Genomic DNA, 24,292 nt, shown 5'->3' on the forward strand with positions numbered 1-24,292 from the left:
CTTAAATTTTTTAGATATTTATTTTATTTTATGTGTATATGAGTGTCTTGCTTGTATGTTGGTATGTGTATTAGAAGGTGCCAGATCACAGGGAACAGATGACTGAGTGCTAAAAACAGAACTCAGGTCTTCTGCAGCAGCAAGTGCTCTTTTTTTTTTTTTTTTTTTTTTTTTTGGTTTTTCCAGACAAGGTTTCTCTGTGTAGTCTTGGCTGTCCTAGACTCAATTGGTAGACCAGGCTGGTCTCCAACTCACAGCGATCCACCTTCCTCTGCCTCCTACGTGCTGGCTGGGATTAAAGCTGTGCACCACCACGCCCAGCCCTACTTAATTTTTTTCTAAGCACTTATACGTAGCTGGCCTAAAACTTGTATGTTAGACCAGACTAGTCTCAAATTGGTAGTGAGTCTCCTGCCTCTGCCTCTTGAGTGCTAGAGTTAAAACCAGGATGTTTTGTTGTTGTTATTTAAATAGCATTTTGAGAAAGATGTAGCTCAGTTGGTAGAGTGCTTGCCCAGCATACGCCAAGTCCTGAAATCTCCCTCCATCAACATATAAAATGGAGTATGTTGTCTGTCTTTCACCTCTAATCCCAGCACATGTGAGGCAGGAGGCTCACAAGTTAAAAGTCATCCTGAGCTACAAATTGAGTGTGAGGCTAGCTTGGGCTACATGAGACCATGTCTCAAAAAAAAAAAAAAAAAAAAAAAAAAAAAAAAAAAAAAAAGTTCTTAGGTATGCAGGGAGCCAGTCTCTAATCCCCTTTCCCAGAAATGACTGCACTTTCTCATTTGGCCTGGAGGAGTTAGTTGTAGGACAGCCACCATGCAAGAACTACTTTCCCTGTCACCTCCTAGCTTAGGTAGCCCACCCCGAAGCTGTCCCATGCTGCCCATGTTGATGGACACTTCCACCGCTTTCTCATCGGCCACTTTGCCTTTAATGAGTGATTAATTCCACAACCTTTGATCCTGCTTGTCTGAAAGCCCCAAGTCACTATGGGAACCCCAAATTCGGCTTTTGGGAGAGGTTGTGTTTAAGTGCCTCACATTAACTTCAGAAAGCTCAACTCAATGTGGAAGCCTTTGTGAAAAAGAAATGCCAAGGCTGTCTCAGCCTAACTCCAAACTAGAAGGCAGAGATAGTAGGGAAGGTAAGGATTACAGTGCCACTGGTGACTTTGGTGGCTGTGAAGGGCACAGGGTTCACTGGCCCTATTACTCAAAGACACTGATGGGCCAGAGGCCTTAGTTTGGCCAGGGCCAGCCACACAGGGCTCTGGTCTGACTGAGCTCCCCGTTGGAGGGCCCACGCCTGATGTCCAGGCCTCACTTACCAGCCAGGTCTCTCCTGCCAATGGCAACAAGACCCTCGAACAGAGCTTTGCTGGGGTTCTTCCCAGCTGTGGCCACACCGTGCAGCCAGATGAGCAGCATCCGGTGACCGTGCTCCTGGTAGCTCTTGGTTCCTGCAGATGAGGAGAGGAGAGGCCACCTTGTCTTCCCAGATCACGTGTATGCTGCCCTCTACTGCACTGTAAATGCACCCAGCCCCTCTCTAGGCTGCAGGTGGCCTGAACTGGAGGTTAGGGTTAGGGTACCAGCTTCTCAGACAGGGTGACTTGGCGACTGGTGTCTCAGGCCGCAGAACTGCCATAGCTTCGGGTTTTCTCTGAGGCATCTACCTACCTATGTTACTCTTTAAAAATGGCGTATGAGCTGGGCGGTGGTGGCGCTCGCCTTTAATCCCAGCACTCAGGAGGCAGAGGCAAGTGGATCAGTGAGTTTGAGGCCAGCCTGGTCTACAAAGTGAGTCCAGGACAGTCAAGCCTGCACAGAGAAACCCTGTCTTTGGGGGAAAAAAAATGGCGTATGTCTTCAAGGTACTAGGATACCCAGTTGTATGCTTCATTTCTAAGTGGTCACAGTCCAGGCTGTAGGCACATGTTAGGTCTAATATACAGATGAAAAACAGCCTAGTGAAAGGCAGCTGGCCATGGTTTTGCCCTAACCTTAATTCTCATTAATTCTCAGCCTTAATTACTCATTAGAAATCTCTAAAAGTTCTGTCTATTTCTGGCCTATCTATTGACAAGACATAGCATTTGTATATTTTATCCTGTATTTAGCCATTTCATTCAGTTATCAATTTTCTGTGTTTTTCATGAGTCTTCTGGACTTCCTTATGTATTTTAAATGAAGGATTTGCTTTTTCCCCCTTCCAATGTTTATGTTCTGCCCCACCCCACCCATCTGTCTCTGTCTCTGTGTCTTGCTCTGTCTCTCTGTCTCTGTGTCTCTGTCTGTCTCTCCCTGTTTGTGGTATATGAATGTGTGATGTGTGTGTGTGTGTGTGTGTGTGTGTGTGTGTGTGTCTGTGCCCTTGCACGGTGAGTCCAAAGGGAGCCATCGAGTGCCCTGCTCTATCACTTTCACCTTTCCTCCCTTGACACAGGGTCTCATCGCAGCTGAAGCTTGCTGTTTGGGGCTAGACTGGCTGCCTGACAAACCCTAGTGATGCTTCTCTCTCTGACCATCCCCCACTCCCAGCACTGAGGTAGCAGGTGCACAGAGCCAGGCCCAGCTTTCACACGAGTGCTACTGATCTGAACCCAGGGCCTAACATTTGCACATGGAGTGCTCTTACCCTCATCACCCCAGCACAACGTGATTTATTTCTGTTTCTTTTTCATGCCTTTGTACCAGGGCCAGCATGTCTAAGCTGGTGTTAAGTAAGAGCGGCAGCAGTTGCCTCTCTTTTTCCCACATGGGGAATGGTGTTAGCCGAGTGTATGAACAGTTGCAATGGGTTCCAGTTGATTCTGCAAAATCCAAGGTCACAAGGAAATAGAATAGGGTTGCATAGCCTGTGCCAGAAGCCAGGAGTGCTTGGAAGTAGAGTGGGGCTGGGCTGTGGGTTGCACAGGCTTCTTTCCCCAGCCCACAGAACACAGACCCACTGGCTGCCCAGGGGTGGGACAGGGGAAGGCAGCACCTGTCCACTGTTGCTCAATGGCACAGACATGAGCCTCCGTGAACTCCCAGGAATAGGCCAGTTTCTTCCACTCATTGGGTCTCAGGTACCGGGAGGCCAGTCGCCAAAGCACGGAGCGGAGCTGCTGTGTTTCCGGCCGATGGTCTTGCTTAAAGGCCAAGTTCTTCCTAGACGGGTTGCTGGCGTTCCTGCACAAAAGGTGGTCCTGTGGGGTAGATCCCAAAAGTACAGGAGCCATCTGGGGCCTCCTTGCAAGCTCTGCTTCATGATCTTAGATACAGCTGACGCAGAGCCTGGGAACCCGAGTCAGCGTGGGCCTGTAGCTTCCTGTGCGCCACCCTGTCTGATTGTGTCTTGCCTTGACCACTGGATCCCAACTCACAGCATTCCTCCATCTAGAACTCACCTGCCCTGATTTTCAACCCATTGCCACAGTCAAAGAGTACTACTGTAGACGGGTGTGGTGGCGCACGCCTTTACACCCAGCACTCGGGAGGCAGAGGCAGGCGGATTGCTGTGAGTTCGAGGCCAGCCTGGTCTACAAAGTGAGTCTAGACCAGGCAAGGACACACAGAGAAACCTTGCCTTAAAAAAACAAAAACAAAAACAAAAAACAAAGAGTGCTACTGTGCCACCTCCTCCAGGAAGCCTCTGGCCAGAGACCTCTCTGTTCTCACACCATTTCTTAACCACCCATGAAGTTTATTTATTCAAACCAATTAATTCCTTGGCCAGGATCCACCAGCACAGACCCGAGTCGGCCTCGTCTCAGGATGGCTGGGTGCTTGCTTGCCCATCCAGGTTCTCATAATCTTGGTGGTACCCAAGGCAGAGAAGACTACCCACCTAGAGATGGGGGCCCCAGCATTGGTTGAAGCTAGGACTCAAAGCCAGCTCCAAGCACAGCCAAGGCTTTCTAGCAGGAGAGATCAACAGAGGTGGTACCTTCTCCCATCTATAGAAACGATCCGCTTTTATGATCATGTCCACCAGGCCGACGTGGTTGCTACGGGCGGCCACTGCCAGGGCTGTTTTTCCTTGCTGTAAAGAAGAGGCAGAGGGAAGCTGCAGTTTCTACAGGACGGTGCAGGGCTGCCTCTAGACTTACTACAAAACCCCTGGCCAAAGGAAGTGTTTCCAGTGGTCCACGCCGGAAAACAGAAAGGTTTTCTGAGCTGCATGGTACAGATGTGGGGTGATGATGATGGTGGTGGTTTGTATTATTATACTTGCTTATATAATAATAATAATTATTATATTTATTATTATGTACTATAAATATATTATATTGTATAATATTAATGTATTGTTATTATTGGCATTGGTAGCAGTGTATGACATGGAGGAAGCCATGAAAGTTTGAAAAACAGGCTGCTTAGAGCAGGCACGTACCTTATCTCTCAGGCTTAAGTCAGCTCCAGCAACAAGAAGCATCTCTGCTACATCCTGCCAGGCATGCTCAGCAGCAAGATGGAGGGGAGTCTGCTGCCTCTGGAGAGAAGATGAGAGGGAAGGTAAAGCACAGAGAAAGCCGGGCGTGGTGGCGCACGCCTTCAGCCCCAGCACTCAGGAGGCAGAGGCAGACAGATCTCTGTGAGTTCGAGGCCAGCCTGGTCTACATAGTAGGTTCCAGGACAGCCAGGATTACACAGAGACCCTGTCTCAAAAAATAAAATAAAATAGGGACTGAAGAGATGGCTCTGTGGTTTAGAGTAAGCACTGTTCTTGCAGAAAATCCTAGTTGAATTTCCAGCACCCACATCAGATGGTGCACATCTGCCTGTAACTCCAGCTCCAGGAGATCTGATGCTCTTGTGGCTCCCCAAGGCACCTGCACACAGGTAGCATATACTCACACAGACACTCACAATCAACACACATGTGCGTGCGCACACACACACACACACACACACACACACACACACACACACACACACACACACAAAACAACCCTGGAAAGCTTTAAAAAAGAAAGAAAGAAAATTAATTTCTCAGCTTAGGCCAGACTGGGAGATCCCTGGCTCTGAATGGTTTCTGCAGTTACTTACAATGTCCATGGCATCCACATCACTGTGGGCATCTATGAGGAGCCGGACCAGGCCAGGGAAGTTGTACTTCACAGCAAGGTGTATAGGAGTAGTACCCTGCTACAGGAGAGACACACAGATCAATCACTTGTCGTCCCCATCCCCGGACTGCAGATTGGAGGGATGGGTTAATTTGGCCATTGTAGTCTCTCAAATAATATAGGTGACCTGAGTCTGGCTCAGCCACAATGGCTGGAACTGGAGGCTAAAAACTGAGTTGTAAGGAGGGTCCCTGATATGCCAGCCTTGGGTATGTGTATATGGTATGACCTTGGACACACCATTTATTTTTTTCCCTGCTCTGGTCCACCTTCCTTTGTTCCTCCTCATCTGACAAGTGATGATTGCTAAGGACCCTTCTAGAAACACCACCTTCAGAGTCTCTTGTCTCACTAACTCCACACAGGTCTAAACACCTCACAGGAAGGTTTGTGTCCTTGCGAGTGTCTGCATCTTACAAGCGGCAGCACAGTGTTCACAACACAAGCTGGTGGGTACCTGGGGAGGTGTCTGACAGCAATGATGTATGGGAGGAAGGAAGGATGAAGGGAGGGAGGGGGGGGGGGAGGAAGGAAGAAAGAAGGGAGGGGGGGAGGAAGGAAGAAAGGAAGGAAGGAAGGAAGAGAGCCTGTCACGCACATAAAAGAGAACTTAGCCAAGTCTAACGCTCATTTAAGTCTTTGTTCAGGGATGGGGAGCACCGGTCCCAACAGCCACCTGTGGCCTCCTGACTGATAACAAAGGGAGCACATGCCACAGCCCCCACCTCTCTAGGTGACACAGTCTATGGAATAGTACCTAGCCAGTAAAATGGAGGTTTTAGATCTATACTTACTATAGAAATATATACTTATATATTGAACATATAAAGGCTATAGAACATAACATCCAGGACAACCCACAAATGTCTTTGTTTTGTTTTGCTTTTGTTTTTCTGTTTTCCTAGACAGGGTTTCTCTGTGTAGGTCTTGGCTGTCCTGGACTCTTTGTAGACCAGGCTGGCCTCTAACTCACAAAGATCCACCTGCTTCTGCCTCCCGAGTGCTGGAATTAAAGGTGTGAGCCACCACTATCAGACAATAAATATATGAATTTTTAAAAGAAAAGTGTAGCTGGTTACCAGGACACAGCTGTCACTAATCAAGGGTAATAGGATGAGCTGTGTACAACCCCTGACCCCTGGGCTGGGCAGAGGTTCTAGGCTGGAGTCGGAATTCTGGTGTCTTGATGGACAAAAGCTGCAAGTATCCCCTTTCTCAGGAAACTGCCTTAGCTTAGAATCTTCTAGTAGGAGGCACAGTGGTACCTCCTGCTATAGGGAACATCAGGGCTGAAGACCAGGCTCACTCTCTCTCCCATTTCTCTCTGATTGTCCCCACCCCTCTGCCCCCCCAGCAAACATAGATTTATTAAGCAAAACTGGGAAGAATCCCAAGGTAGGAGTACCTGGATTTTCTGCTAACAAAATCTGTCTTGAACACAGGACTACACTGTCCCTAATGAATTCTCATAGGAAAAGAGTTGACAACTGGGATGGGGAGATGGCTCTGTTAGTAAAGTCTTTTCTGTGCAAGTGTGAGGACCTGAGTTCATATCCCGAGCACCCCTGGTGTGCGGCAGTGCATGCCTATAAATCCCAGCAAAGGGGGAAGCAAAGCCAGAAGGACCCTGCAGGCTCAAGTGTAAGGTAGAGAATGAGATGCACACACACACACACACATACATACACACACATACTTGCGTGTGCACACACATGCACACACACACAAGAACACATATTCACACACACAAATGCACACACATACATACTTGTGTGTGCATACACACATGCACACTCACACACACAAGAACACATGCACACACGCACACACATGCACACACATACATACACACACACACACACACACACACACACACGGAGGGGCTGAGTCGGTAAAATTTCAACCCTGCTTCTGACAAAACATCAGAACATGAAGTGTTGCCACGGTCCTCTAGCCCCTGCCCACCCTAACCCTAAGGGACTGGAAATGTCTCATTCTTCCTCCTGTCCTTAGTTAATACAGTTATGGGAGACTGCATGGTGGATCCCTTCAATCCAGGCCCAACACTTACCTTGTCAGCTACATTGGTGCACCCTCCTGCTTTGATAAGTGCCCGAGACACATCCTCAGAGCCGCTGAGGGCTGCGTAGTGAAGGCAGCTCAGCTTTTTCTGGAAAGAAACAGGACTCGGGGCAACATTCCAAGGATTGCTCAAGATGGGTCGTGACAGGGCACCTTGTGATTCATATTCCACCCAAGTCTCATGGCAGGAGGAATTAGTGACTTGTCCAGGCCTCATAACTTTGCGAAGAGCCCGCTTTCCTACAATGACTTGCCCTAGGCCACATAGCTAAGCCATGGAGAAGCTGAGAACAAATCCAAGACCAGTGCTTTAAAGCCACTAGTCACAGAATATTTAGGAACCAGCTATTCCTGATTTGACGTACCTAGGGAAGCCATCAGGCTAGGGGCACTGGCTACCTGGGTGAGGGCGTTCACGTAGCTCCCGGCCCTGATGAGAAGCCTCACACAGTCGGCGTGGAACCCTTCTGCGGCTGCATGCAAAGCAGTCAGACCCTCCTGAAACACATGGGGAAAGGAACAGGGACTGGAAGGCGAAGCCAAGTCTGTGCCCTGACCCCGTGAGCTCTCCACTACCTACTAGTGAGGACAAGCATCTCTGATACCTGTAGCTCCCGGGCCTGCACTGACGGTCGAACTGTGGGGGATGCACATCATGGCGACCCTCATCAACACCTCTGTCCATGTTCTTCTTGCTCTTTAAGCCACCACCTCACCCTCCTATGTCAGAAAGCCAGCCCTGACCATCTCAACGGCAGCCATGTCTCATGTTTTGACAATCCAGCCTGGCTGGCTCCCTGCTCAGCCAGGTCCCTGAGCTTCTGCTCACCTCCTCTTGGTAGGCGTCAGTGTGAGGACATGCCCTCAGCTTCCTGCTCCAGGCCTCTACCAAGGCAAAGTCGTCGCACGGCATCACACACAGGCTGGGGGCTCCTCAGAAAGCCAGCAAGCATCTCATCTGTGTGTGTGTGTGTGCGTGTGTGTGTGTGTGTGTCCCCAGCTGGTGACTCACCGTGTTCTGCTCCTCCACGTCTAGCCCAATGTCCACAAGTCTCTGTAGCACTAGCACATGGCCCTGGCTGGCGGCCAGGTGCAGGGCTGTGTTCCCCTCCTGAAGGAAGAAGACTGCTTGAAGGGCTCACAGACACAGGGTCCCCACATTTCAGTATATCACACAACCCCGACTAGAGCTGCCCCCCTTATTTTACAGGCACAGAAGTTAAGGCCCAGAGTGACATGTCCAGGGTTACAGAGCAAGTCTGACAATCGTCACATCTGTGCACTGCTGAAAATCACAACCAGGGTCATTCTCAACCCATGTCCTCCACGCACTGTTGCTTCTTCTTCTTCTTTTTTAATTTTAATAATTTGTTTAACTCAAAGTTCAAATGTCAGTTTTTTTTAAAGATTTATTATTTATTTATTATCATGTATACAGTGTTCTGCCTGCATGTACACCTGCCGGCCAGAAGCGGGCACCAGATCTCATTATAGATGGCTGTGAGTCACCATGTGGTTGTTGGGAATTGAACTCAGGACCTCTGGAAGAGCAGACAGTGCTCTTAACCACTGAACCATCTACCCAGCCCACTCTCTTGCTTCTTATGATTCAAGGTAGGTGCTTTACTTTAAATATAGAAGAAGGTCTGGGCACATAGCTCAGTTGGTATAATGATTGCCTAGCATGCACAAAGCTCTTGGTTCAATCATAAGACCTTATAAACCAGGCATGACAGTGCTACTTATAAACCCAGTGCTTGGGAGATAGGGACAGGAGGATGCGTTTCAGGTCATTTTCAGATACGTACTGAGCTTGAAGCCAGCCTGGACTATATTAGACTGTCTCAAAGAAATTAAGAGAAGGGGGGAGAGAAAGAGAAAAGAAATTTCATGTTGGGCATCTCATACCCCACAAGCTGGCCCACATGCATTCAAGTGCCAACTGAAAGAAATCAGACACATGATACATGCTGGCCTTTGGGGGTCTTTCCCTCTAACAGAACTTGAGTCAGAAGTAGGCTCTAGAAGGCTGGAGAGATAGCATAGTGGTTAAAAGCATTGGCTGTGTTTACAGAGGATCCAGGTTCAATTCCCAGCACCCACATAGCAGCTCACAACTGTCTGTAACTCCAGTTCCAGGGGATTGGATGCCCTCACACAGACATACATACAGGCAAAACACCAATGCGCATAAAATAGAAAATAAAGATAAATAAATCATTTTTTAAAAGAGGGTTTTGTTTTGTTTTTCAAGACAGGGTTTCTCTATGTATTCTTGGCTGTCCTGGACTTGCTTTGTAGACCAAGCTGGCCTCGAACTCACAGCAGTCCGCCTGCCTCTGCCTTCCAAGTACTTGGATTAAAGGACTACACCACTATGCCCAGCAAAAAATAAAAATAAAAAGAGTATTTGTTGCTTTCCAGAGCACCTGGGTTCAATTCCCAGCATCTCCATGGTGCCTCACAACCATCTGGCACTCTTCTCTTCTGACCTCTGATGACACCAGGCATGCACACAGCATACATATATTCAGGAAAAACATTCATACACATTTAAAAAATCTGAAAAAGAAAAATAAGTAGGTGGCAGGACCAAGAAGGTGCAGGAATGCTGCAGCCTGGGCAGAGGTTTTAGAGTGCCTCTCAGTACCTTGTCTTTGACACTGTGGTCACAGCCAGAGCCCACGAGGAAGTCCAAAGCATCCAGCTGTCCGTGCTCAGCTGCTCTGTGAAATGCTGTTCTTCCCAGCTGCATGGAAGGTGAGGGACAGTGAGCCTCCTCACACTGCCAGTGCGCGCACACACACACACACACACACACACACACACACACACACACACACACTGCCTCCTCCACGCACCCTTCATGTCCCCTCCAGTGATACTCAAGGTGGAATGCAGTTTTTATAGCTGATCAAAGAATGCGCTCCAGGTGTGCAGCACCCCACGCTGAGGCTGAGCCAATAAGATACATCCAGTAGTTCCCCAATTAATAGGCTACGCCCATCGAAGTCCCAGCCAATGGGAGAGTCCAATAGCTTTGTATGGGTCTTACCTTGTCTGTGCGGTCCAAGGCCACATCCTCTAGGTCTTCCATGACAAAGGCCAGCACAGGCACGTGGCCTTTCTGAGCCGCACAGTGCAGTAAGGTCAGGCCCTCCTGGAAACAAGCCCAAGGGGGGTGAGGCCTGGAGTCTGTCATGGCAACAATGCCATCAATGGTGAGCACAGCCCAGGCATGACCCAGTGAGGCAGCCAGCAATCAGGATGCCAGAAGCCACAAGTCTGGGTGCACACTCATCAACTCTGGTTCTGGGCCAGCGTAAGTCAGAACACAAGGAAAGTATTTGTGTGTCTCTAGCTAGCCTGGAATTCGCTCTGTAGACCAAGCTGGCCTCAAACTCATAGACACTCCCTTGCCTCTGCCTCCCTAGTGCTGGGATTAAAGGCATGCGCCATCACGCCCAGCTTGACTATTGACTATGGGATTGATTTTTGTTTGTTTGCTTATTTTGCTTTGTTTTGTTTTTGGAGACACAGTTTCCTTGTGTAGCCTTGACTGTCCTGGACTCACTTTGTAGACCAGGCTGGCCACCTCTCCTCTAATCAGAGGTTAAGAGCACTGTCTGTTCTTCCAAAGATCCTGAGTTCAATTCCCAGCTACCACATGGTGGCTCACAACCATCTATAATGAGATCTGGTACCCTCTTCTGGTGTGCAGGCACACATGCAGGCAGAACACTGTATACATAATAAATAAATAAATCTGTAAAAAAAAAAAAAAAAGGTGTGCGCCACAACTCCCATTTAAGAATTTTTGTTTGCTTGTTTTGCTTTGTTTTATTTTTGGAGACAGAGTTTCCTTGTGTAGCCTTGGCTGTCCTGGACTCACTTTGTAGACCAGGCTGGCCTCAAACTCACAGCAATCTGTCTGCCTCTGCCTCCCGAGTGCTGGGATTAAAGGCGTGCGCCATCATACCCGGCTTGACTATTCTTCATACAGCTATAGATGAGGAAACCTGAAACAGGGCTATAAAGGTGGCTCAGCAGTTAAGAGCAGGCTGCTCTTCTTGAGGACCTGGGTTCAATTCCTAGCACCCACATCAAATGGCTTGTACCTACTTGTAACTCCAGTTCCAAGGGATCTGATGTCCTCTGGCCTTTTAGAGTACCTAAACACATGTAGTGCATATGAGCTCATGCAGGCACATGTACACCCGTGCGCACATACACATGCACACACAAAAATGAACAAAAAAATGAAGCCAGTGACTGAGTGCTCTGTGTAAGGTCACTAAGACTGGCTTCCTAACCCCCCAGGGATAACAAAGGCCAGATGTGCTATGCAGGATGTGGAGGCAAGAGGCCTTTGAGAAGGAGGGGGAGGTAGAAAGGGAGAAGCCTCTTGAGTGATATCTAAAGAGGGAGGCTTGCAGCCAGGCCTGGTGGCGCACACCTTTAATCCCAGCACTCGGGAGGCAGAAGCAGGCAAATCACTGTGAGTTCAAGGCCAGCCTGGTCTACAAAGTGAATACAGGACAGCCAAGACTACACAGAGAAACCCTGTCTCAGGTTGGGGAGGGGAGAGTGGGAGCCTTGCAGAGGACTAATGACCTAGGACTTCCAACCCTGCCTGCACTAAGGTTGGAGTCCCTGGAGCACTGTTTATCTTTAAAAAAATATTTTTTTTTTAGAGCTGGAGAGATGGCTCAGCAGTTAAGAGCACTCTTTGCTCTTACAGAGGACCCAGGTTCCCAGCACCTGCATGGTGGTTCCCAGTCATGTGACCCCAGTTCCGGGGGATGCGTGTGGTACACACATGTTCATGCAGGCAAAACATCCATACCTATAAAACAAAGATTTTTTTAAATGTGTGTGAGAGTGTGTACCCTTCCCCCCTTTCTCCCTCCCTCCTTCCCTCAAAGGCCAGAAAAGGCATCAGCTCCTCCAGGACCTGAAGCTACAGGTAGTTATGCTGACCTTGGGTCCTCGGCAAGAGGGGTGCTCTTAACCACTGAGCCCTCTCTTCAGCCCCTCGGAACACTGCTTTTCGGTTCTCACCATCCATTGACATACCCCAAGAATCAGCAGAATTCCGGTCTACATCTTCACAGCTGTCAGATCTCAGTGAGTCTAAATTTTAGGTCTGCGGCTTTCACTGTTTGTAAGCTCTCGTTAATGATGAGCTGAAGGGTTGGAGGGAAATGGCTGCTTGAAATTTAGCTAGAAATGTATAAAAAAGATAAAACATTCTAAAAAGCTCACCAGCGAGAAATTAACCCACGCTTTAGAAAAAAAGCCAGGTCTGGCACATGCCTGTAGTCCTCCTAGCTTCTCAAGAGGCTGAGCAGGGAGGACCACAAAGCCCAGGAGCTAAGGGCTAACCTGGGCAATACAGCAAGACATCTCTTGCAATAAACAGCCTAGGCTAGCCTCGGATTTGCTGCACAGCCAAAAATGACCTTGAACTCCAAAGTGACCACTGTGCTCAACTTACGTAGTTCTGGGGATCAAGCCCAGGGTCTTGTGTACACTAGAAAAGTGCTTTGCCAACTTCGCTACAACCCCGACCCTTTCTTACTATTTTGTTGTCCAAGGAAGCCACATAGGAAGTCCAGGCTGGCTTGTAAGAGCCACTGGAGAAACTGGGGGCATTATCCCTGACACCCAACCCTCCCTACAGAGGCTCCAGACACCTTATAGTCCAGCCAGCCCAAGCCCACCTCATGGGTTAGCCTGGGCAAAACCAGAGGGAGGGATGGTCCAATCAGCCATGGAGCTGTGAACAACAGCAGCAAAGCACTGAGGAGGCCAAGACGGGCGGATATCAAGTTCAAGAATGTGCAGTGAGACCCTGCCTCACACTGAAGGAAGTAAAGAGCCCCAGGAACAGTGACTGACACCAATAATCCACTTAAGAGGCTGAAGCAGGGGGATTGCCTTGATGCCACACTGGGTAGTGAGCCAGGTACAGGTGAGCCTGGGCTACAGAGCAGAGTAAGTCCCTATCTAAACAACCAAAAGACATCAGGGGAGGGCAGAAGGGTGAAGGGAGGAAAAAGAGAAAAAGAATAAGTCCTATTTATTTTAACTAAAGTTCAATTAAACTAGCCATTAAAGTTTATACTGTTGTGTTGCCAGATCAGGGTAGTAAAGCAAGATGATCTAAAATGAGGTCTATTATTCAGTACTCTCCATATGACCACACAAACACACACACACACACACACACACACACACACACACACACACACACACCATTGAGGTCCATTCACAGCAGTCTCTTTATGGCAAATCTATCAAGACAGCTACCAAATTCCCCAGGGCTATTGAGCTCTAGGCAGGAAGACCCCAAGTTTGCATCTGGATGTCTTTTCCAGGTGCCCTCCAAAGGCCCTGCACTCAGGCTCAGACCCTGTGCGCCCTCCGCCCTTAGCACAGCAGCATCTCTGCCGAGAGCTGTCACACTCCTGCCATTGCTAAATTCCTGTCCTAGCTGGGTTGTTTTGTTCTTGGCCAAGTTGACACAAACCTTATCTGGGAAGAAGGAGCCTCTGTTGGGATAATGCCTCCATCCAAATTGCCTGTAAGTAAATCTGTCGGGAATTTTCTTGACTAATATGTGTGTGTGTAGGGGAGGGAGGTGTTTCCAGCCCTTGGGAGCAGTGCCATCCCTGGGCTGGCGGTGCTGGGTTCTGTAAGAAAGCAGGCTGAGCAAGCCATTGGGAGCAAGGCAGTAAGCAGCACCCCTCCATGGCCTCTGCATCAGCTCCTCCTCTGACCTGTGTGAGTTCCCACCCTGACTTCTCTCTGTGATGGAGTGTGACCTGAAAGTTGTAAGCTGAAACAAACCCTTTCCCTTCCCAAGTTGCTCTTGGTCACAGGCTTTAGCACAGCAATGGGAACTGTGACTAAGACAGCTCCTAACGGTGACATAAGCGAGCCCTCTTAGGTAAGGTCTGTACCACTGAGCTGTGTCCTCAATGCCCCGAGCCCCCTAACGTGTCTGCCATAGCAGCCCCCTTGTGGAGAGGGTACTGAACCTAGGGTCTCAAGTGTACTAGGCACGTGCTCTACCACTGAGCCACGTTCCCAGCCTCTTTAGTCTCTTTCTAGCATTTGGTAAAGCCTATGACCCCATCCCAGAATAACATTTACTTAAAGATAATACAATAAACTACATGGGAAATGTTTAAATCAAATATGCGGGTTTATGACTGTACAAACAACATCTACTTGTCAGGTTCAAAAGACACTTGAAACAAAAGTGTGCTGCTTATTAGCATACCAAAGCACATGCCGGCCTCCAGGTTCCCTCAACGCCGCCAAGGAGCTGCTACAGAGTCCATCCTGGCATCCTGCCTCCTCTCAGCTCCTCTCACCCACCCACGCCTGGCTCCCATGTGAATAACTTAAAAACCAACAAATAAACAAAGCCGAGGGATGGTGGCGCACACCTTTAATCCCAGCACTCGGGAGGCAGAGGCAGGAGGATTGCTGTGAGTTTGAGACCGGCCTGGTCTACAAAAGGAGTCCAGGACAGCCAAGGCTACACGGAGAAGCCCTGTCTCAAAAAAACAAAACACTCTTGCCGATGGGGAGATCTCTAAGATCTGCCCAGCGAAGGAGAGCAGACGACGTGGGCTCATCCAACCGTTCCCCCCAAGTCTCTGAATAAAGTTGTTCTAACAATTAAAAAAAAAAAAAAAAAAAAAAGGAAAAAAAAAAAAAAAAACAAACAAAAAAAAACAAAACAAAACAAAACAAAAAATGAACAAAAAAACTCAACGAACAAAACAAAAAGCGCTTCCAACTTGAAGATCTGCAACCTCATCTGCAAAATCCCTTTTGTCCCATTAGATTCTGGGAGTTCACAGGTCTGAGATGCAGACATCTTTGTGGGACCCTGCTCCCTTAAGTCATCCACACACCAAGTACTGAGTGAGACCAGGTTCCTAAGGCTCCAGCACCCACGCCGCCTCGAACATTACAACCATTACTGCTCTTGCTTCTCCCATCACTTTGATGTGGGTAATTACATCTCCATTTCCAAATAGGAGATGGGCTTTGGTGATAAAGTAATCCACCTAAGGTCCTGCCATCCGGCCACCCTGAGGATGAGGAGGGCAGAGGCTGGCAGGTGGCCTTTGCTCATCTTCCTAACTGCACCGCAGGGTGTTGGGCAGATCCCCATCTGTAAGTATGGAAACTAGCAGGCCAGACAGCTGGAGAATTTCTAGCCCAGAGCAGGGAGGGGTAGAACAGCCAGATGAGAAAGGACACAACTCCTGTCCTTTCTCCAGCCTAGGAAGCTGGGGGGGTGGGGGGAGGGTGTCTGCAAGGTTCCAGAGGGCTAGGCAAGCTGCCACAGGCAGAAGCAGGTGGGAAAGGGAGGGGAAAAGTGGGAAAACAGAGGGGCTGCGACTGTGGCTGCCATTTGAGGCCTTACCTTGCTCTCACACTGGACCTTGGCCCCAGCATTGACCAGGATCTGCACAATCTGCAAGTGGCCAAACCAGGCAGACAGGAGAAGTGCGTTCATCCCAAACTGGGGGAGAGGACACAGGGGAAGGGAGGAGAAAGGGAGGAGGCACAGGCTTGGCTGCGGTCACGTGGCCAGACTGTCCATCTCAGTGCAGGTCAGTTCAGAGAGCCCCAAGCTTTTGGCACTTAAAAACCAGAAAGCTTTGCTTTTTTTTTTTTTTTTTTTTTTTTTTTTTTGAAGATGTATTTCTTTTGTTTTATATGTATGAAGGTTTGCCTGTATATGTGTAAGCACACTGCATGTGTGCCTCTTGCTCTGGGAGGCCAAACGAAGGCATCAGGTCCCCTGGAACTGAAGTTATGGATGATTCTGACCACCTTGTGGGTTCTAGGAATCAGACCTGGGTCCTCTGTGAAACCAAAAAGTGCTCTAAACCACTGGGCCATTTCTGCAGCCCTGGTTTTGCTGTCATTAAAATAGAGGCTGATACAGTATTGGAAACTCACTTTTGCTAGATAAAACCTAAAAATAAAACAGGTGCCATCTGCCCTCATTGCCACTTCAATAGAAGGGCCATTTAAAATAAGATGTTTGGAGGGAACATTCTCAGGTATGTTTGGAATTTTTTGTTTTGTTTGTTTTGGTTTTGAGGTAGGTTCACTTTGTAGTTCAGGTTAGCCTCAAGCTACAAGGCTAAGGATGACTTTGAGCTCCTGACCCTCCTGTCTGTACCTCTTAAATGCTGGAATCAAAGGTGTGTGAGACCACGCCCAGCTTATACTTACTGTACACGCAGGCAGCGGAGCACAAGTGTGCAAGGGACCGAGAGCTCCGCACTGTGCTCTTCCCTCCCAAGGATCACATGGTTGCACTGAGGTTACCAGGCTTGCATTACATGAACCTTTACCCACTAAGTCATCTCACCTGCCTTCTGTTTGTTTGCTTATTTTCAGACTGGGCCCCATTATACAGCCCTGGATGGTCTGGAGCTCACTATGTAGACCAGGCTAGCTTCAAACTCAGCAGAGATTGTCTGCCTCTGTCTCCTAAATGTTGGGGTTAAAGGCATGCATGCCACGATGCCCAGTGGTGGTTTTATTTTTTATCAGTTACTTGGTTTACATTGAGTTTGGGGGCCTAGGTGTAGTTCAGTTGGTAAAGTGTTTACCTAATGTGCATGAGGTCGTGGTTGCAATCCCTAGCACCTCATAAACTGGGCATGGTGCTGCACACCTGTCTTCCCCGAACTCTAGATCATTCGGCCGGAGGGGGGAGGGGCAGAAGGAACAGAAGTTCAAGGTCATCCATGAGTTTCAGGCCAACTCAGGCCCTCTGAAACATTCTCTCTATTTTTTCCTTTTTCTCTCTTTCTCCCCTCCCCCCAGGGCTGGGTATGAAACCCAGGAGCTCATGCATGCTAGACAGTCTCTCCACAGCTGAGCCCCTTGTCTGGACCCGAGTTTCCATTCTTCAGTATGTCTATGAAATGTCACTACCAAAACCAAGCTTGGTGGCGCACGCCTTTAATCCCAGCACTCGGGAGGTAGAGGCAGGCGGATCGCTGTGAGTTCGAGGCCAGCTTGGTCTGCAGAGTGAGTCCAGGACAGCCAAGGCTACACAGAGAAACCCTGTATCAAAAAAACAAAAAAAAAAAGAAAAGAAAAAAGAAATGTCACTGACAGATTCAGCCCTTCTAAACCCGCAGAGGCAATCCTGCAGATCCTGTCTTCATCTACCCATCTGCACCATCTGCTCCAAGACACAGTTTCTTAGCAAGCTGCCTATTCGGGTGCCAACCAGGGCAGAGCCCTATGGCCTCTCACAGGAGACCCTCTGCTCGGGCGCTTTACTAAGCAGGTCACTATTGATCCACATGAGTATTTATTTGTTCTATGGCTTTACTAATCCCCTTCGTCACATGGTATTGTGAAGGACTGAAAAGGTTCCCAGAGCTAAAAGGCCATTGACAGTAAAGAGCAGTGACACTTGGGCCCAGCCTGTACCTAAGTATCTGCACTGGCAATCTCACCAAGGACAACTGCTCACAGACAGGTCAGACAATCTAGGGTGTCCTTGCCTGAGACAGGAAGGTAGACAGACAGACAGACAGACAGACAGACAGACACACACACACACACACACACACACACACACACACACACACCTTCCCTACCGAGTCCACGTCGTCCACAGCAGCCCCGTGTTCCAGGAGCAGCCGCACAGCCTGATCGTGCCCAGCACCTGCAGCCCAGTGCAGGGCCACTCTGCCCACCTGCCAAGAGGAGAGGGAACTTGTCACTACGCCCAGATGTCTGGCCTGCCCCCAGCACCCTCCCTACCAAGACAGCTGGCCTGCAGGGAGGAAGGGCTGTTGGTGGCTCTGGTGACCAGCTGGGTGGAGACCCAGCCCTTCTGTCCCTGCCTGAGATTCTTCACAGCTTCCCACTGCTCTTGGGGCAAAAACCTGAGCCAGGGCCTGGGCTCAGGCCTACAAGAGCCTGTGTGGCCTGGCACTGCCCAGCTCAGCCCTGCTTCTCAGAAGGGCCAGATGGTTCCCAGCTCCAAACCTTTCTTCCTACTGGGAAGCCACATGTGACCTAAGACTGCTCTCAAAGTCCCCAAGGGAAAAAGTGTCTGGTTCTTCCCTCGCAATGAGCTGAAAGGGCCTGGCTGTCTGGCTCACTCTCCACCATCCTGGAGGGTCATCCTGGCTTCTGGCCCTCAGTGCATCTGAGCAGGCTGGGCCGCCAGCCTCACTCTGTGGAGAGTCTGCTTCTCTACCACCTCAGCTTACAAGAGGCAGCAAGTGGAAACACTGCTTTTCTGTGTAACCTCTGGAGACCAGCTCTTCCTTCCTCAGGGCTTCTGGTACACTGTTCCCGCTACCTGAACCACTGCCCTTCACTTCACTCCATGGAAGTTTTCTGGGATAGCTCCAGGTCAGACAAAGCCCTTGGACTCTTCTCTGTGTTTATAGAACAGTTTATCACAGTCGGAGCGAGATGGTTGGCTTGCTGTCTTTGCTACCCCACCAGACTCCATACATGCAGAAACCATAGCTGTCATGGGTTCTGCTCCGTTCCCAGCACCTAGCATAAGGTATGCCCTTAATAAATTCTTAGTGAGGAAATGAATAAGCCAATGTGGAGGAGTGAATACACTTAATAATGAATGAATGAAGACACAATGAATGTGTAAGTATATCTAATTAGTGAATAGATGGGTAACTGGATGGATGGATGGATGGATGGATGATGGATGGGCAAACAGACAAAGCACTGTCATCCTACAAGGCCATGCTTTCCTGAGGTACTTACTTGCCCAGGAGCTGAGACTAAAGCTTCAGTCACCAGCCACGTGCTGCCTGACCTAAGTGGCCTGGCTCTGCCTCACTGTGCCTGCCTTGACTACACACAGGGCCAGGACTTCCTACTCCCACATCTCTCCAGGGCTGAATGACAGCCACCAAGAAGCTGGTGGACAAACGCTCTGAAAGCCAGAACGTAGCAGACACACTCATAATTCTTGTTACTATCCCTGCACCTCCCAAGCCAGCCATGAAGACTGAAGTCATATGCACCCTCGTTGTGTGACCCCAGACAGCGTCCTCCAGTGCCATCAACGATCTTGCATCCAATGCCTGCTAATCAAGCCCTAATTTATCATCCAGAAGTTCTCTGTCAGAGAGGGGCTACCCTGCATGGATCTGGGCCCATCTTCAGTGTACACTTAGAAGTCATGTTTCTTCCTCTGTCCTCTTCCCCAGCAAAGCCACAGACCCTAATGTGTCCCCACCTGACTGTTAGTCTACCAGAATTGGCCTGCCCTTCTTTTCACACACAGTGGGGACAGCGAGTGTTAAGAGAGCTGACCTCCACTGCTGCCTCACACACATTCCCCAGAGTCCGGAGTCTGGTGCCTTGTGGTTCCCAGAATCCTGCCCACTGCAACACCCCACCTTTGTCTCATAGGTGTGTCTTCCAGATCAGCCACATGGATTCAAAGTCTGAGCCCTGGAATTGCCAAAGCCTGGCTTGGAATCCTGACCCTTAGGCTAGTTCAGGTAACAGAGACTGCGTCCCCCATCCCCACACCCCCCCCCCCACCCCCTCCCTACCTCCAACCCCTCCCAACCCCCACCCCCTCCCAACCCCCACCCCCACTAAGTCAGTGCACAGTGCACACTCTGGCAGAGTGACTCATCCCACAGGGTGGCAGCACCGTGCAGTACTCACGTGGTTTCGAGCCCTGATGTCAACCCTCTTCTCAAACAGTTCCTTCATCCTTCCCACTTGATTCGTGCGAGAGGCCTCATGGAGCTGTCTCTCCAGGGGAAGCACTGGGGAGAAAGGGGATTTGGGGTGAGATGAAGGGACCCCACACTCTTCGGGATGCACTTGGCGATTGTTGGAATTCATTCCCACTGGTGACCATCCTTGCTAAGTCTCAACCCAGTGTAGACGGCAGAAAAGATTTAGTGTGCTACCCCGAGGAGGGCCAGAGATAGGCTCTCCCTTTTTTTTTTTTAGAGCTTTCTATTCCTTCTTTTTCCACCTCTTCTCTCCTTGCCCCTTAATTCTAACCCTTTCGCCCCCACATCTGCAGCCCATTGTGCATTGCCCAGCTGGAAAGCTCCCTTCTCTGTAATTTTTCTTGCTCCTCAGGGCACCTTCAGGGCGCAGGAAGATGGCTTAGGTTAAGTGCTTGCATTGCAAGTGTGAGCACCTGAGCAATTGGGTTCAGATCCCTAGAACCCAATTAAAAAAAAAAAAAAAAAAAAAAGGATTGGCAAGATGGGTCAGAGGGTAAGAAACTTGCTGCCAAGCCTGACAACTTGGCCTACATGGTAGAAGGAGGAAATTTTCTTCTGCAAGTTGCCCTCTGATATCCACGTGGGCACCCTGGTACAAGCATACTACACAGACACAAAATAAATAAGTAGAAATGTACTCTGAAAGATGGGCCAACAGTTAAGAGTACCTACAGCTCCTTCTGAGGATCTGAGCTCAGTTCCCAGCACCCATAGCAGACGGCTCACATCTGCCCGTCACTCCAGCTTCAGAGGATCCACACTCCCTTCTGGCCTCTGCAGGGACCTACCCATGAACATATTCTCACATAGACACACACACACACACACATACACACACACACACACACACACACACACACACACACACCTACAAATAAAAAGCAAATAAAATCTGAAGAGGCAGGGAGGGAGGGGGTAGGGAGATGGCTCCGTTGGTAAGGACATTTGCCACCAAAGCTCACAGCCTGAACTCCAGCCCCAAGACCCACATAATGGGAGGAAAGCTGTTCTCTGACTACCACAGGCATACTGTGAGTGCCTGTCCGCGCGCGTGCGCGCGCGCACACACACACTAAATAAGTGAAGGTGCTTGCCATGCAAGCCTGACGATGTGAGTTTGATTCCCAGAGCCCACGTGAAGAGCCAGATGCGGCCGAGTGCATCCGGTAACTCTGGCAGTAGATAGGAGATAGAAGCAGGAGATTTGCCCAGGACCTTGCCAGTCAGCTCGTTTGGAGTATGCACCGCAGCTTGCCAGAAACAGCAAGAGAAACGCTGCCTCTAAGATGAGGTGGAAGGAGAGAATCAACTCCTGAAAGCTGACCTCTGACCTCTGCACATGAGCATCCAGGGACCAGCATCTTGGCAGGGAAAGCATGTGCCAGAGTGACAAAGTTACAATGAGAACCTTATCTGGTCCGTGCTCTTCGCCCACACATTTTCAGCCTCTGCAGATGCACACCAGGCTCTCTGGTATCTGAGCTTTATCAGTGTTGGTTTCTCTCTCCAGAATCTCATACCCTCAGCGTTTTACTGTTCTCCTTTGGCTGGGAGAATCCTTAACGATCCTTTGGCCCTAGCAGAACCCTGTGATCCCTCTGAAATAATGATCACCTTGCTGGGTGTAGTGGCACACACCGATAATTCCAGCACTTAGATGAAGGAGGATTCGGAGTTCAAGGACAGCATCAACTACTTAGCAAGCTGAACTCCAGTGTGGGCTACATGAGACTCTGTCTTGTAAAGAGGTGGGGGTGGGGGATGACCTGGAGCGATGGCTCAGTGCTTAACTGTAGTTGCTGTTCTTACAGAGGGACTGAGTTTGGTTCCCAGCACCCACATCTGGTGGCTGGTAACTGCCTATAACTGTAGGTCTAGGTGATCCGATGCCCTCTTCTGGCTTCTTCACACACACACACACACACACACCACACACACACACACACACACCACACATACCACATACATACAGACACCACGAACACCCACAACACACACACAACACACACACAGATACCACACACACCCACAACACACACACACACCACACACACCACACACACCACACACACCACACACACCACACACACCACACACACACACACACACCACACACACCACACACACCACACACACACACACACACCACACACACCACACACACCACACACACCACACACACACACACCACACACACACACACACCACACACACACACACTACACACACACCACACACACACACACCACATACCACATACATACAGACACCACAAACACCCACAACACACACACAACACATACACACAGATACCACACACACCCACAACACACACACACACCACACACACCACACACACACACCACACACACCACACACCACACACACACACACACACACACCACACACACCACACACACACACACCACACACACACACACCACACACACACACACACCACACCACACCACACACACACACCACATACCACATACATACAGACACCACAAACACCCACAACACACACACAACACATACACACAGATACCACACACACCCACAACACACACCACACACACACACCACACACACCATACACACACACACACACCACACACACACACACACACCACACACACACACACCACACACACACACACACACCACACACACACACACCACATACCACATACATGCAGACACCACACACACACAACACACACACACACACACACACACACAAATAACAAAGCAAGGTACATGCCTTTAATCCCAGCACTCAGAGGCAGAGGTAGGCAAATCTACATCTTCGTCTAAATAGTAAGTTCAAAAAAATTTTTTTAAATAAAATAAAAATTTTAAAGGTAATACTTAAGCTTTAATGGAGCCCAGTGCAGACTTCTCATTCATCCAGGCAGATGGTAACAGCTGGTTTCAGTATTTTCAAATTCAGGGTGCAGGACAATAGGTATTTGAAATGCACTTCTGGATTCAGTGGTGAAGGCTCAGCCTAGGCAGCAGGACTAAGAATTCTTGAAGAAGGTGATGGCTCCATCCTCCTTCCTCTCCCAGGGAGGGTATGGAAGGTCTCCCAGGAGTGCTGACGGCCACATGCATGCTTGCCACATTTCTAGGGGTCCTGGCTCTGGGTACATTCCGAAAGAGGCTCTGAAGTTCCTTATCTCATCCAGGGCTGGGGTTGACCACAGCACCCCTTTTCTAGATCTTGGTTCCTTTTTTGATATAGTATCTAAGACTCCGATTTATTCTGGGAGAACTGGGGTCTTCAGGTTTTTGGTGTTGGAGGTGATGGTGGTGGTGGTGGTGGGTAGGGTAGGGGTGGGGGTGTGGTGGGGGTGGGGGGTGGGGGTGGGGCGGGGGTGGCAGCGGCAGCAGCTGATAGAGTTGCAAATAGGCCAGGCAGGCCAGGCAGCCTTGGACTCCCTGTACAGCCAAGGATGGAAGATGGCGTTGAATTCCTGCTCCTTCTTCCTTCATCTCCCCGGTGCTGGGATTACAGAGTATGCCACCATGGCTGGTTTTACATGGTGCTTGGGATAGAATCCAAGGCCTTGTGCATATTAAACAATCAGCCGGGCGTGGTGGCGCACTCCTTTAATCCCAGCACCTGGGGGGCAGAGGCAGGTGGATCGCTGTGAGTTTGAGGCCAGCCTGGTCTACATAGCGGCGAGTTCAGGACAGCCAAGGCTACACAGAGAAACCCTGTCTCAGAAAACAAACAAGCAAACAAACAACAACAAAAACAATCTACCAGCTGAACTGCGTGCACCTCTATTCCTGGTTTCCCCATTTCTACCACTATATAGCCACGTGATCTCATCCTATTCCTCAGGTTTCTTATCTGAAAAATGGAATTGACAGTAGGCCCTACCCACATGGTCGCGAGGGTAGAAGACTGGCCTGCCTTGCTCCAACGCCTGGCACACAAAGCAAGCTATTATCAATATCACTACCACTCCCGATTTGCCCTGTTTGGGACACCCTGAGTCCCAGACATGCAGCCAATGCGCCCTACACCTGTGCGAAGCTCCTCCGGGAGCCACAGAGAAGCCGGAAACCGATGTGGCCAGGGAAATGGGCCAGCCTTTCCCTGGGCGACTCTCTGTGAAGGCAGGGTCCCCCCTCCCCCGGCCTCGGTCCCTCCCCAACCCCTGCCGCCTGCGTCCACCCTCCGCACAGGGGACTCACAGCCGTGGGTCTCCCAAGCCAGCTCCTCCTCCTCCATCCCGCTGCTCCGTGCTCACCGGAGGGGAGCGCGGAGCCGGGAGCG

The 24,292-nt window shown here is 49.7% G+C and overlaps 1 protein-coding gene across 1 annotated transcript; it reads right to left on the minus strand.

The window, feature by feature from the left end:
- Nucleotides 1–1,128: 1,128 nt before the first annotated feature.
- On the minus strand, nt 1,129–24,292 carry Ankdd1a (ankyrin repeat and death domain containing 1A). Its single transcript, XM_051155746.1, has 15 exons — nt 24,211–24,292; nt 19,925–20,028; nt 17,863–17,961; nt 15,654–15,752; nt 10,260–10,364; nt 9,855–9,953; nt 8,217–8,315; nt 7,604–7,702; nt 7,194–7,292; nt 5,043–5,141; nt 4,387–4,485; nt 3,940–4,035; nt 2,995–3,199; nt 1,337–1,468; nt 1,129–1,187 (listed from the first exon to the last, which is right to left on the minus strand). Exons 1-15 carry the CDS (start codon nt 24,245–24,247, stop codon nt 1,129–1,131), a joined length of 1,530 nt encoding a protein of 509 aa, XP_051011703.1. The 5' UTR covers nt 24,248–24,292.

Source organism: Acomys russatus, chromosome 14, assembly GCF_903995435.1.
Source record: "Acomys russatus chromosome 14, mAcoRus1.1, whole genome shotgun sequence".
NCBI classification, from domain to species: Eukaryota; Metazoa; Chordata; class Mammalia; order Rodentia; family Muridae; genus Acomys; species Acomys russatus.

Bases quoted from the DNA above. Each gene is read 5' to 3' on its own strand.
- Ankdd1a (XM_051155746.1), bottom strand. From the start codon at position 24,247: ATGGAGGAGGAGGAGCTGGCTTGGGAGACCCACGGCT. The intron at 17,962-19,924 runs GTGAGTACTGCA...TCCTCTTGGCAG, and splicing joins ACATCAGGGCTCGAAACCAC to GTGGGCAGAGTGGCCCTGCA. The intron at 7,703-8,216 runs GTGAGTCACCAG...CATGTGTTTCAG, and splicing joins ACGTGGAGGAGCAGAACACG to GAGGGTCTGACTGCTTTGCA.